The sequence below is a fragment of the Charadrius vociferus genome, unplaced genomic scaffold, assembly GCF_000708025.1.
Source record: "Charadrius vociferus isolate BGI_N301 unplaced genomic scaffold, ASM70802v2 scaffold829, whole genome shotgun sequence".
Taxonomy (NCBI): Eukaryota; Metazoa; Chordata; class Aves; order Charadriiformes; family Charadriidae; genus Charadrius; species Charadrius vociferus.
In genome coordinates this window covers 25829-41265 of record NW_009650198.1, presented here as the reverse complement: position 1 = coordinate 41265, position 15437 = coordinate 25829, and the positions used below count along the sequence as shown (strand labels likewise).

Genomic DNA, 15437 nt, shown 5'->3' with positions numbered 1-15437 from the left:
TTGCTTCTTTTTTGCTAGCGATGCCTTGCAAAAGGCACGCCATTTCTGGTATTCCTAGGCATGGATAGCCTCCCATGTAATGTTTCATCCCCAAACCCAGCACCCCTAAATGTCAGCAAGTACCACCCAGCCTTCAAAACAAACCCCGGATTCTTCTCACAGGGAGGACTGCCCTGCTGACTCAGTGGACCTACCATGAACAAAACACAGGAGAAGCCCTAGAGGTTCCCGACTGTCTTCTGACAGCTTTCAAATGACACAACACAACACACTCTACGTGCTGGAGATGCCACTGCAAGAAAACACAAAAGGCTCAGACAAAACAAGGAAAAAGCACACCAATACAGAGGAAAGTAGGAAAGGAGTTAATAATTCTGCGATGGTGACTAACAGGAATATAACTGAGTGACAAGTTACAGATCAACTCTTAGCCAAAGATTTTACACAACTAGTTGATGGTAATCCCTTCCCAGTTCAGCTACCCCTCTGTTCCAGCAACAAGCCAGAGGAGGTGTCCACCTCGAGTGCCTGTTTCCATAATTCACTGAACCATAAGCTTATTAAAAACAGACATCATTGAGAAGACGCAAAGGTTTTCCCCAGAAGAAAAAAAACCAAACACAACAACAAGAGGACATTAGAAAAGGCATAGAATAAGGCATCTGAGGGTACAAAACCACAGACAAACAACAAAACATTTAGCATAGCACATTAACTAATTCCGTACAGCACTATCATGCACTTCATCCGACCAGCAAATACAAAGCCAAAACATTAACCTCAAGCCAAATAGCAAAACAAAAATAAGAGAGGCGATATTGATTCACTGTATCTGTTGAGTAATCAAGCTTCTTACCATTAGAAATGAGCTGCAAATTTTCTGGATGAGCCATCTTTAGCCTTGGAAAAAATTAAATCAAGCTAGACAGGGACTAAGAAGAGAAATATAGCAGGGTTCGCTCTATGAAAAAGAAAGAATACGGTGTCCAAATGCGTAATTCCACAGCGAAGTGGGTCTGTGCATCCAGCTTCCATCATTTAGCTTTCACTAGGACCTCAAGATGGGCATGCTCTCTATTAGCCAAGACAATGGTGGGTCTTTTGGCTGCTGAATTAGTCCTTATTTTGGATTCATTAAAGCCTTTAAGTTTTTGCATCTACTTAGCAGACAGAGTAAAAGGATTTAAACATGCCGTTTTCTGTTACAAGCCTTGGGGCAGGAGAGGAAAGAAATAATGAATGTTTCAGAGTTACTATATGGTAACCATAGCAGGCAAAATCAATTACTGCTAAGAGGATCTGGAGATAACATGCAGGTTCCCACTCATCTATTTGAAACATGGGTTGGTTTTTTTCCCCTCTCCATTTCCTCCCCCACTTCTCTTCAGAAATGTCTTCTCTCATACATTAGAATCTGGCCCAAAGAATCCTACTGGCTTGCAAACACATTTAGAGATAAGGATTTATCATGATACTGTACGGTATCCCCACCTGTGCACTCCCACTTATCTGAGATTGAAATCAAATCCTTCACAGATTGCTACTTCTGCCTTTCACACCAAGTTTGGCTACACTGAACTTTATTATCAGAGAAACCAAACAATGACGTGGCTTCATCAAGAACACCGTGTAAGCTGGACAGCCACCCTTCAAAAGAAAAACCGCAGGACAGATTTGGAGAATTAGCAAAAGCGTGCCTGCCCTCTCACGTCAGCTGGAAACACTTTGGGGATGGGTAGCATTAAAAAATGAAATGAAGTAAGAACTTTAAGTCTGTGAAATTAGTGATCTAGAAAGGGCAGATCTGGAAATCCAGTTCACACAGGTCTGAACAACAAGCAAAGGATGTCCGTTTAAATGATGCCAAGCTCAAAACCAATAAAAGGAAATAAATTTTAGCACAGTCTGTAATTGAATTGTGGAACTTAGTACCACAGGAAGATGGCAAGGCCAAAAACATAATGTGATTAAAAACTGAGTCAGTATGTATATGGATATTTACAATATCTAGAGCTGCGTTTAACACTAAAAATTGTGGAAAGAATTATTATCCCTCATGCTTCAGGGTTTTAACCAATTTCTAACCATTAGAGAACAGGGTGAAGCCTAATAAAGCAAGCAGATATCCCCATGAACATCTTTGTCAGTGTTTCTCCTCTGAATTATCCGGTGCTGGTCATAAGCACACAAAGGCAACTGAATAGATGTGTCCCAAATCTGATCTAATAAATCAACTATGACAAATTTAGTTTCAGCTAATCCCAGATCTCTGATTCAAGTCTAGGATAGCCAATTGAACCATTCAAAAAGGCTTAAGCAAGCTGCTGAAATTGAAATTAGGCACCGACGCGTTTACCACACAGTCTTTCCTCATTCACCAGCCTTTGAGCAGCACTCACGTAACACCAGCGAGTCTTCCCTTCGCTCCCTCAGAAATACCGCAAGTTCAAAAACCTCTCTCCCCTTCCTCAACTCCACCCACAATAAACACTGAAGATATCACATAATCCAGAAATTGCTGCTTGAAAAGGACAGTCCAACACGCTATTTTATTCTCTATAAAGTTATTTTAAAACTTCCTTATCCCCAACCTTCTCAAGCCATTTTTACCACGCAACAATTAAGCATGCTGTTCTGATTAAGCTAAAAAAGAATCCGTTAGCTGGGGTTCCAAACGCTGCATAAGCGGATCCTTTCTGGTGGAAGCATCATATATCTTGCATGCTTGCTAAGATACATATAATAAAGTGGTACAGAAAATTCCCAACTCATCTCCCTAAGCATCTTTCGGTCGTTTCCATGTGCCCAAAAAACCAACATAAGTCATTTCACAACAACTGCTTTTTGTTTAAACAGGAGATTAATCATTTAGCTCAAAGTAAGTAAATAACACTCTTGCACCCAAAATGTTGTCAAAGCTCAGACCTGAGTAAAGACCGGGCAGGAGGTAATAAACGATTCCAAAGTAGGAAAGCAGAGGGAATAAACGCAACTGGAGTAAGAAAAAAAAAGTGGAAGAAAGATGAGAAATAAAGGACAGGAAAGAAAACAGAAAGGAGGCAGCGAGAACAGAAGTTGTGCCAAAAATCTAAATGAGCGAAGCAAATGCATGTGTCCTTAGTTCCACCTCAAAAGGCTGCAACTTTCTTTCAGGAGCATATCTTGGCAGGAATAAGAATTCATTTTGACTTCAAAAAGGAAAGTTAAAACACATCCATCCACACAACCCAAACATTTCTTCCGCAAACTGCCAAATTTTCAGGCTGCTGTTTTGCATGGGGAAGCTTAACTACATCCACGGTTTGATGCCCAGGCATTGGTAAACAGTTTACACACTTATTAGTTAGTGACTATTTTACACTAAAGCTTGATAATGGCTAGGATTAAGATTTTGGATGTAGAGTCAAACTGACTAATTACTACAGTGGAGAGGAGGGCATGCACAACAATATACCTGTGGCCTTTCCCAGACTGCTAAATTAGGCAAATGGCTTAGTAATAAACCCCGGTGGAATTCATCAGTGGAGTAACACTTTCAAGAGGCCCGAGTAAATTAGGGGGGCTTGAAAGGATGGGAGGGAGTCGAGAGCTGCAGCAGCTGCTGGTTTTTCTAATAGATTTGATGAAGAGCCTTGCTGGAAGGAAAGTGTCCAGGGTATTATGCCGTTCGTGACCACAGGAGTTGAGTGAGACAGTCTGGCCTGCCCACGTTACAAACTTCCCTTGTGAAAGAGCGATTTGTTTTGTACAGCTTACGGCACCATAAGGGATTAGTTGAAAAAGATGCTGAAGACAATGCTTAAGTAATAAAGACACTAGCAAAAATCCCTGCAAAAACAATACTTTGGGAAAAAGGTAACAAACCCACCTCTCTATGTATAGGTCAGCTCCAAGCCACTCTGTCCCATTTCAGATAAGTTTGCTGAAGATCAGAATTCTTTTTTTTCCTATTGCTGTTGGGAATTTTTCTTTATTTCTCCTTTTCAGAAGCAAGAACTGAAAAGCCATACTGACTTAAACAGGTAAACATTTTTCAAGCCCAAACCTATAGCTTAAATCCCTTAACCCACTGCAACGCTGGGACTGAAAGCTTCTGCCACCAGTCCCTGCAACAAGACCTTGGCACGGCTACGAGCAGAGCTTCCCAAAGCCCATTGTCTCCGGTTCCAATTTCCACAGAAGCACTAAGAGGTCCACTCAGGAAAGAATTTGATTACTTCAAAAATAAATACATTAAAAAAAAAACAAAACAAAAAACAACCCACCTCCAAACTGTGGTCTTACACTGTTACAATCCAAAATGCTGCTAATATTTTAGAAACCTAATTTACCTTCTTGTTGACTTTTCATGATTTCACACACACACACTCTTAAATGCAACAAAGATTAATTAGGTTCACTTCTGTGTATAACCAGTTCCACTGTTAAATTCCTGCACAGCTCTGAAAGAAAAGATCTGCAGGGCTACAATCAAGGTACTGGAAATCTCCAAATCCTCTCCCGTAAAGTCTACGCTTTCTTCACAATGGTTTCAAAATTGATGGAAATATCAATATTTTACAAAACAAAAGGGAGTGGTGCTTTGCAAAAGCTACATTTGAGCCTCAAATAAACAAACCCATCTCTTCAGCCCAAGCAATTGCTCTATCACATGATACGCGGAGGTGGCAAATTGCCAGGTTGCAAGAATTTGCATCTCAGCATTGTTTCTTCTCACCAATCTGTACAGCCACAGAGAGGAAACTGTTCTACTAAATTTTTCCAGCACAATGAAAACACTAATTCCAATAGTTCATTTGCACATGCTGAGCACACACTGTCTAGGTCAGTAGTCAATACAAGACCTCAGCGAGCACTAAATTAACGGGATGGCGTGACATTAAGAGGTACCGTGTTGCCAGAAGTGCCATCCTCCTGGTAAGATGCAACATGGATGCTGAAAGTCATTAACGATCCCACAGCACTTCTTGCAGTACTAACATTGCTACAAGCAGGGTCTTGGTGAAATTCGGACTCGGATAATCGCATCCCACCAGCCAAGGCTCGCTGTAGAGTTTCGGCTACACGTGGTGTTTTCAAGGGTCCTGCAATGCTGAGAGAAGCAGAGCTATCTACACCTCTGCACACAAGAGGCCGTATTTTGGATATGTGATCTCCAAACTGCCTTTTATACTGTATTTTTCCCTTCACAGGGATACGAGTTGACATTCAATTAGGAAGTGGAACAATTTTCAAAGGGCAGAGCCACGCAGAGTAAGGAGGAAAAAAGGGGAGGGAGGAATGAAGTCAAGTGTTGCAACTCAAAATCTGATCTCCGTTTTAAGATGTTTATGATAGATACTTCAAAGACGTTTATTAAAAGTCTACAGTCGTACCTATTTGAGATGCAAACAACATATCTGGATTAAGCAGACAGGAAATATAAAGTGTGCCAGGACATAGCAGAATTTAAATAGGTCAATAAACACAGCTACCAGAACAAGAGTTCTCAATTTTTCCATCTCATGACCTTGCATTAGCATAAAGTTTTGAAATGTCCCTTTCATACTCTCTTGTTTACCCATGATGAAAGAGAAAGGCAGATCATGTCTCTTCTCTCCCTCTTCCTAACCCCTTAGCATTAGGAATCCACGATCAGAACCATGTTGAACTGGAAGATCACCACATAATTACTCAAGTTAGCATGCAACCAAGCAAACAAAAGACATTTGAAATAATTCAGTATCACGGCATTTATTGAGCGACTGTAATCTGGCCAACTAACAAAACACCATAGAGCATTCTATGTTAAATATGCCATGGTTTAGGCCTTTGGGGGGTGCGTGTGTTTGTTTTTAAGGTTAATTAGGTCAGGGTAATTTAAAACTGCACTACTAAATCATGCTATTAAACCAGTAATGAAAACTAGAGAAAACTGCTGCTTAGATGTGGACTAAGCATGTGAGGGAAAAAGTGACAAGCAAAAAAAATATCCAAAACTCCCAAATACATTCCCAGTGATTCGGGATTCTCTTCCTCCCCTGCTCTCTTTCCACACAGTGTTATTACCCCAGCAGAGAGCCACAGACAGGCTGCAGGTTTCCTTTAGAGGCTTACATACAATTGTTACATGTTACCTAGAAGAAGGGAGATGTGCAAACACATCAGAGATGAGATGACATGAGGAAGTTTCTGTAATTTATATTTCTAAGGTCCATATCCCTTAACTCCATTTGCTGCATGTCAAAAACTCATTCATTCCACATCACTGCTTTCTTCAATTGTGTTAAAACTGCCTCTGGCCACATTTAATTACCAGGATATTTATATTCTTGATTTACATGCCTAAATGTATCCATTAAGGGTCAAGTCCTGAATGAAATCAATGAGACAACCTAGGCAAAAAAGACCGTGGGGTTAGATACTAGCATGCTCTAGTAAAGGGAGGAAAAAAATTACTTCTGAGAACCTTTGTAGAGAGGTATTTTTGGACCATAAGATTTCTACAGCTTTTTGAAGAGTTCACAACTATGACCACAAATAGTATTTTTCATTCAGACTGCAGTAATGCAAAGAAACCAACAGCTAACGACTGACCCTAAAAAAAAAATAAGGTGGAAGGTTGTCCTCTTGCATTCACTGTCCTGGCTCTGCAATGGTTAAAAGGTCCCCACAGCTGTGCTGGCATCATCGATTAGGGTGAACAAGGAAGCGACAGAAAAATAAAGCCACCTTAATTTCAAGCTCCATTAGAACTGAAGGACTTGGGGAGGGGGAGAGAAATCAATGTTTGGCAAATGGGAAAGGACAAAATCTGCAGAAGGAAAAAATGCATTTTCAGGCTAAGCTAATGCGAACAATGGATGGTGAACAGCACTTGAGGTTGCCCCTTTAAGGTTGTGTCAGCATTTCCATTTATAAACTCTGATTTTAGTTACACTCTAGTAGATTACCACAGGCTTCGGTATTATTCTAGCAGATACCACAAAGTATATCACAAATGGTAATATAAAATAGCAGTAAGAGCTTGCCGGTTGAATAATGCACCCTTTCAGTACCTGATGTCAGAGTAGTGTTTTTAAATTATGAGTCACACACATACATACACACAAACAGAACATACAGTGCTGGGGCCCAGATCCCACCAACATTAAAAAAAGAAGTCAAAGCTGCCTGTTTATGGTATTCTGAAAAACTTGAAAATATCCCAGATACTTAATTTCAGTCTGCCTCTGTTGCCACTTGGACAGATTTCAGTCTAACCTTCTGCCCTCATTTAGATAAAAGCTCCCGTTTCTGTATCTAGACTTCCAGAGAGCTACTCAGTCAATGCTCTGAACATCCACACCCAGAAATCAAAACCAAACCCTGGTATGCAACCTCTAATTCCAGTCCTGTCTAGGTCAGAAGGCCAAGGTGAAACTGTTGTACAAGTGAGGTAATTCAACAAAATTTTCCTTCGGTGTAACAGAACCAGGATTTCAGCTCAAACTTTCTAAGCATATAAACAATGTATGCAAGGAGAACTCGTGTCCATTTCTAGCATCCATACAGATCTGCACAAAGCTGCAGCAAGCCTTAAAAGGGAGAGCAAACCCAGTTCTTAAAGTTACCACCATAACATTTCAAAACAAGCATGGAGGAGGGCTAAATTTAATATCACACCAGCGCGAGGCGTTCAAAACACAAAGGAGACCGTAAAGCATACTGTAATCAGTGAAAATATCTTAGTATGCGTAAATCAGACCTTGATTCTGCAACTAACCCCTACCTGGTACCCCAAAACAAGTTTAACAGAGCAGCACCGAACCTCTCTCTGACGTCCATACGTAAACCAAACAGCACACGTGCAAGAGCCAGGTCCTAGTTACACTTGTAATCATATAGTTATACTTGTAATAATTCCTCCTCTGGCTGCCATCACTGCGGCCTGAGAGAGGTCTGCTACGACTCTGCTCACTAGAAGAAGACATCATAGTTTGCATCTTTGGAAGAGTGAAGAAATACCTTCCCTGAACAGAGCGTCAATGTTATGTTTATACACATACACCCCATCTTTGAGATACCAGCTTGCATGCTCCACTGTTACCTGGGATTTTTCAAAAGCCACAAAGAAACACAAAAACACCAACACGCATTTATGAGCTAAATATGGCATCAAGAATCACTTGACTACCACATTCAACTTTGAAAAAGATTTTGCCAAAATAGGGCTTTTTCACAATTTAGAAAATCTTGATCTTTATAAACTCTTGACATAGGAATTGTTAGGAACTCAACTTCCTGCGAGAAGTGTTTGTTGTGTTGCATGCAATTTAAGAACGCAGTCTTTGAAATGGGAGAAGAAAACGACAAATTCTATAATTTAATGGCAAGCCTAGAATTTTTTTTCATAATCTTCCCGGCCTACTGCTCTAGTGGGAGACATTTCCTGGACTCACAACCCTTTTATGTTCAAGCAATCTACATTTTACAACTGATAAATAATTCAGATAATTAATTGAGCTGCAATTTGGTGCACTACTTTTTAGTCAGCACTATGGAGTACCATTTAAAAGAGGGTCTGTACAGAAAGTCCCTCTTGCTTGTTAACCCAAGCCGAGGCTTCTATTAAGGTGAATTCCTAGATTCTCTTAACGCTTTCCAGATGTCTCACATCAGCGTCCTGGGACTTCATGCCCCAGGATGCTCCCCTGCGATTTTTCTTTCTGTTTTACTCTCTATATAAGAAACAGGATATTTCCTGGAATTCTCCTTCTGCAGCACTAACTGCCATCACGTGAGAGATGAGATTCGAGCATCTCTCTATGCTGCCCACATACAGGCTGCTAGAATAGACCGCAACATAAGAAGGAACAGAGACAATAAGCAAATAGGCGAGAAAACTGGAGAAGCTCAAGCAAACTGTCAAGAGAAATCACTGGATGCAAAGGAGCAACGTGGGAGCACACGGCAGGAAGTCTAAGGAGTATTTTCATGTTGCAAGAGCTTTGATAGAATTTAGAAGTCAGCAGAAACCTAAAATTCATACAATAAAGATTTAATCATATTTGTAACCTTCACATAACTGCAGCAGTCAGCAAAGGCTAAGCATTAGGTCTATACCTCTGGCACAAGGCACCACCTTCTCCCGCGCTGCAGTGTACACGGGCTGCACCAATGCAGAGTCCTACCACAGCTTTACAGGGAAGAAGAACGCGCAGACTTGTGCTTTCAGGTGCTCACCTGAAAAAAAGTTTCAGCCTCTAAATCAAATGGTGCTATAAAGTATTCCTGAACTGATAACACTGCCTGCACAAACTGAAGCTTGGGGGACACCACACCTACATGAATAATTAAAGTGTTAAAGAATCTACAAACAAGTAAGTTTCAGACAGGATTTAAGGCTAAACAAATTTACTGCAAACTACACAGGCTTGTGAGCATGGGTGTTGAGCATCAGGAAGAGATGGGACTGGGAAAGGACAGCTGAGCCTACGATACTGAGGACAAAGGGTGAACCAAGTTCATTAAGTATTTGGGAAAAGTTGTTTGTTTGGTTTTTTAACCAACAAAAAGAGTAATGGTAATGCTACAAAGTGCAGATGATGCAGAACAGAACAGCCCTTCCCAATCCACAGAGTTAAAGCCTACCAGTACGTCTGTGTAAATCCTGAGTAACAGCAGAGAAATGAGTAAAGTTCTGTAAAACAACAAACCAGATCCCTTCCTTACATCACACTGCCTTCCAGGATACAATAGGAACAACTTGGGGAAGGAGAATTTTACACAGTGTAAAGAGATAGCTACACCTGGCCCGAAATAAACACAACAAGCCTGAAGAAGCCTCATGAAACTAATCAGCTAGGAAGAATGAAAACAAATCCCAACAATCATCAGAAGCTACAAGAAAAAATAACACGGGAAGGAACACATTGCAACACATTGTTATCTAAAACATCAAATAATTTTAAGACCTACTCGGTTAACAGAGCTAATCAGAGGGTGATCAGCAGTGTATAACTCGAAGGTCCTCTTACATAACTAAGAATAAAAACTAAATAAAAACTACTCTGAAAGGACAAGATTCTCTTGTTGAGGACTGCATACCAGAACCTACAGATGAGGCCATACTCTGAGCAAGTTGCTTTCAGATCACAGACTATTGCCATGACATGAGCCAGCCAGCTTGAGATTGGACTGCAAATATCCTCAGACAGAGCAAAGGATAATGTTCTGCAAAACAACATAAAGCTCCTTCCACCTGTTAACTGCAAAACAAACCATTTAAAACTGACACTTTACTCAGGTGCCTGCAAGATGATCTAAAACGGAGCACCTTGCCATGCTTCCCACTGCAAACTGGTTTCAGCTAATTTACTACAAATGTTTTCTGCACATGGCCTGCAAAAAAAAAAAAAAAATTAAAATTCAAAGCACACATGTATTAGGCCTCAGACATGAGTAGTTAGATTTCAATTAAAGTGATCACTGATTAAATCGCCAGTGTTAATCATGATTCAAAACAGCAAGCAGGGAACTTTGATTTAAATGATTGATTTTAATCCTGTTTTTCATTTGTACTTTTTAGCTGTTTTCCTAAAGGAAGGGCTGAATCTCATTGGCCGATTTGGCCATTTAAACACATTGATTTGCAATTAACCCCCGTTTTTATGCTAAATTTGAAGCTTTTCTTGAACAGGAGGATACAACTTCATCTATATTCACAATATAAACTTATTAAAAAGCACAGTATTTATTCAGACCCTTAAACATACTTATTAAGCTTGAAAACAATGAATGAGAAATTTCTTATTTCCTAGATGACACTTACACACGCTCTTACACATGTGCTTCATGTCAAGCTCCACTAGGATGGACTAGAATACTACAAGAAATAGACCACAAAAATGTTCGATCAATTAAAATGCCTTATATAAAGAAACAAGTATCCAGCTTGTATTTCAAATTGTTTGCATTTCATATTGTCTCTCTGAGACCAAAGAAATCGTTAACTTTAGTAGCAAAAAGACAGATTGAAAATGATGGCTCGACACAGAGGCATTTCAGCCTCTAAACATGCAAACAGACCGATATTTAAGAAACTTTCAAGAACGTCTATGCAAGGTAAGTACCCAGCTCCCACAGAAACCATTTGGAGCTGAAAACAATGGATTTCGCACACCAACTTTGTTTAGGCATGGTTGAAAGTCTCTTGATTTCAGGTGTTAAGGTTGTTTGGTTTTTTTTAAAAAATCTCCTCCCACATCCTTCAAGATTTTCCAATTAAGAAATTGTACCTGTCACTTGTTTTTGTTTAAAAAATAAGTATGCTTATTTTATTTAAATAATTTTAATAGTGTATAGTAGGCTCAGTCCCTTAAGTTTGAATTCATGGCAATTCATGTAAACACTTCCTTTTTGAAAAGAAATAAACACATTCTAATGAAAAACATTCAAATATTGACATAGGTCTTAAAAGAAATACACTGGATGTCATGGAGAGGAGAAAATATACTAAGAAGATCACCAGAATATACCAGAATCACCACGCCAAATGATAAGTCCTTGAGATCTGGTATAATTGAGAAAGAAGAAAGCCTTCACGTTTTCATTAGGTAATCAGTAAAATAAAGTGAAATGTGAATATTACACAGTTCTACTTGTTTTCTCATATGCCACAAATCTCAGATCCAGAGAGTCAAGAGCTCCACTACTCCTGAGCTTGAGACTCTACAATAAGATTGCTCTTAAAGAGGAAAAGAAAACCAACAGAAATCAAAGAAGAATTAACAGCAGTAGTAAAACTTTAAAAAAAAAAAAAAGGAAGAGCTCTTGAAAAAAAAAACTTTAGACAGAATGGGGTCAAGGAAGACATGTACCAAGTTTAACATCACCAATTAGAAATATGACATCAGAAATTGGAACAGAAGAATAAAATGAGAAGAGACAAGTGAAGAGTGCCAGTGGTTTAGAGCTCTCACTCTATGATCATGCAATAGATAGTCTCCAGAGTGCACAAATTTTTAGTGAAAAAGAAGGGAAAATCATCTGCGGAAGGTGAGAGAAGATCGCCACATATGCTAGGCATTGCCAGAAGGTCAAGAGGTGCAAAGGCACAAGAAGAAATCCCGTCTGCAAGAGACACGTTAGATGCTCCGAGTAGTCAGTTCTCACACACAGTCACCCCTCTACGTTCCCAGCCCAAGGGGCCCAAAGGCAGCCCCAACACGGAGAAGTTGTGCTTGCACAGTGAGGAAACATCTTGCCATGGGCCCCAGGGCACACACACAGCCTACAGGAAAGGCTACGGGCCTTAGGGAATAGGGCATTAAGTAAATCTGCCCGAAAACAGGAGACCCCAGGGCTCCTGTGCTAGAATGAGACTAAAGGCCCATCCACCCAAAACAGACAGCACCAAATGCTTAAATAAGACATACCATTAGATAAAATGGGGTAACTTCACACGCCTCCCTTTCCCTTCTGAAGTTAAGTAGTTCAGGGCATACTACATCTGCAAAAAAGAACTTACAACTCTTTTGACCCTCCTAACTTAGCCATCTGCCAGTAAGGAGAGAAGATATAAGCTTCAAAATGATTAACCAGTAATTTAGACAGTTATCTTCAATGCAACCCACAACATCAATTCCATAACCAGCTCCTAACTGAGTAATGAATACCACAGATTTCCTCATCATGAAGACATCCTGCAAGGGCAGGCAACTCTCAAAGAAAAAATAGAAAATTAATTTCTAAGACATCTGGGGAGATGATAAATTTACAAGATTAAATCGCACTGGTAAAGCATATGAAACCTGGCAAAGTCAGTCTACCATCAAGACAAGGTTACGACATCTGAGATACAGTGAAAGCAAAAGCTAAACTCACCTCTTTTCTATGTTGACTTAAATGCCCCCTATTCCAACACCTCAAAATTGCCAAGTGGTTCCACATGTGTTCTTCCAATCAGACATAAAAAAAGTCTCAAAATTATGAGGGAGAGGTACCCCTGTGCAATTTAGGCTTGCAAAACCAACAAAGACAGGTCCACAAAGACACTAAGTATGTACCTAGTTCCTCTTGACTTGAGCAAGAGTTTGGAACTTAAAGTACTTCTGCCAGTCTGGTACTTAATGCCGTTTCTGACAGCTAACTCAAACATCTTTCATCACTGAAAGCAGCATCTGCCCTCTGTACTTCTTCTAGCCAACGAATTGAACACAGAGCAAGACTGCCCCTCTACTCCACTCTCGTGAGACCCCACCTGGAGTACTGCGTCCAGCTCTGGAGCCCCCAGCATAAGAAGGACATGGACCTGCTGGAGTGTGTCCAGAGGAGAGCCACGAGGATGATCCAAGGGCTGGAGCACCTCTCCTATGAGGAGAGGCTGAGAGAGCTGGGGGTGTTCAGCCTGGAGAAGAGAAGGCTCCGGGGGGCTCTTATTGCGGCCTTCCAGTGCCTAAAGCATAGCTGGGGAGGAACTTTTTACTAGGGCGTGTAGTGATAGGACGAGGGGGAATGGCTTTAAACTGGAAGAGGGCAGGTTTAGATTAAACATTCGGAAGAAATTTTTCACTTTGAGGGTGGTAAGGCACTGGAACAGGTTGCCCAGAGGCTGGTGAGGCCCCATCCCCGGAGGGGTTCAAGGCCAGGCTGGATGTGGCCTTGGGCAACCTGGGCTGGTGGGAGGTGTCCCTGCCCATGGCAGGGGGGGGTGGAACTTTATGATCTTCAAGGTCCCTTCCCACCCAAACCATTCTATGATTCTATTTCTATTTCCACAATGGCCTTAGAAGAGCTCTGAACCACAGCCCGGGAATGGCAGTTACAAGGGCAGTATAATTCACATGTCAGAAACGCCCCTACCTGGATGTCAGTGTCCTTCACAGGTTCGAGAGGCTCAAACGTAGTGGCTGCACTCAGACTCTCTAGTCGCTGAGAAATGTGAGATATATCAAGCCCTCGAGACCCAAGAAGAACAGACCTATAGGGAGGAAATTGTACAGGTATGAAATTAGTATTGAACAGACAGAACTCTAAACCCAAATTCATTGCCAATATTTAGGTCAGCAGCTACCCACGTACAGACAGCGCTCCCGGCTGTGTCATGAAAACTGCACAAAACCCGAACTTTAAACAGCCCTGTGTGTATATCTAACCACCTCAGCCCTTCTGAACTCTTTCTGCCGTTCCACTGCAGCACTGCACAGCTGCCAAGTCCATCCAGACAGAAAAATTCTATAGGATGTTGGTAAATATCTTCAGCAGCGGCCAGAACAAGGTACTGCACTTTTTGGCTTTAGTACCTGATATCAGGAATGGCAGCTCCTCAGATAAATCCTTCAATTACTATATTTTTTTTACAGTAAATAGGAGAAATGGGGGGGGGGTGGAACCCAGCTTTGCAGTCATTCTGTGTCTCCTGGGCATGTCCTCCTGGCAAGACTCCCCACACATTAGAAACTAAACCCATACACAGCTTTTACCCTCTGTCTAGAGTTTCCAGTACCGGCGCTCTGTACTTACGCCTTAACATCTGCAGTCTCCTGGGAAGTGCGGGTCAGAGTGCGGGAACGCAGGCGCTCCCCAGCCTGCTGGATCTCCTGCAGGTTGCGTTCCACATGAGGGAGCTCAGAGATACCTTCTGTCTCAGCTGCAAGCTGTTCTGCCTGCTGGAGAAGCTCTCCAAAGCCTTCAGTATCCATCTCTGTTGCAGGTTTCACTCAAGATGCACAGAAACCTTCAGAGAAAGAGAGAAAATTCTTGTTCAGCTATAAACAGTTTCTATACATACAGGGCACAGACAGACCAGCAAGAGAAGGTCTTCTAAAACAGGATACTCTTCTGCCCATCCTCCCCAAGCACTACACATCAAGGAAATATTTTCAAGTGGTCTTGGAATGCTTTGCCTCGCAGGACTACGTTCTTAAGGCAGACCTATGGATCTGTCAGAAGTGGGATGCAGATGCCATGTGACAGCTCATATACTGCCGTGATACACAGGAGAGTGAAAGCAGGGAAGTCCCTGTGAAGAATTTGGTGTTAATTTAGCTATAAATTAATTGTATGCACACATATATATATATATATAGGTAGTTTGGAGAGCTGAACTCGATCTTTAGGGGTCCCTTCCAACTCAAGATATTCTACAATTCTCTATTTTTATATATTATATATGGAGACACATACATATGCATGCCTAGATATATATGTACATATGAAGGCTGAAAACACACATAACTTATAAACATGAGGTTAAATTAACAGCAAAACAGACGAGCATATACACAGACAGCCATAACTAGCTGTCTGTCAAGATGTGTTAACCCCTACATCATTAACCCCCAAAGTCAAAAGAAATAAGTACATGTTGTTCCAATGCAGAAGACGTGCGTCTAACTTCAATGCAGGCAGAAAACTGCACCATTGTACCAGTGTTTGTGAGAATTGCTTGCATAGATCAAATGAGAGAATAGTTA

General features: G+C 41.1%; 1 protein-coding gene across 1 annotated transcript in view; it reads right to left on the bottom strand.

Annotated features, from left to right (window-relative positions):
- NUP93 (nucleoporin 93kDa) overlaps positions 1–14702 on the bottom strand; it is a 77753-nt gene extending 63051 nt beyond the window's left edge. Inside the window, exons 1-2 of the mRNA XM_009892955.1 lie at positions 14485–14702; positions 13825–13942 (exon numbers count right to left, since the gene is read on the bottom strand). Coding sequence (XP_009891257.1) covers positions 13825–13942; positions 14485–14663 — 297 coding nt within the window. The 5' untranslated portion in view covers positions 14664–14702. The remainder of the gene's footprint in view (positions 1–13824; positions 13943–14484) is intronic.
- Positions 14703–15437: the final 735 nt, after the last annotated feature.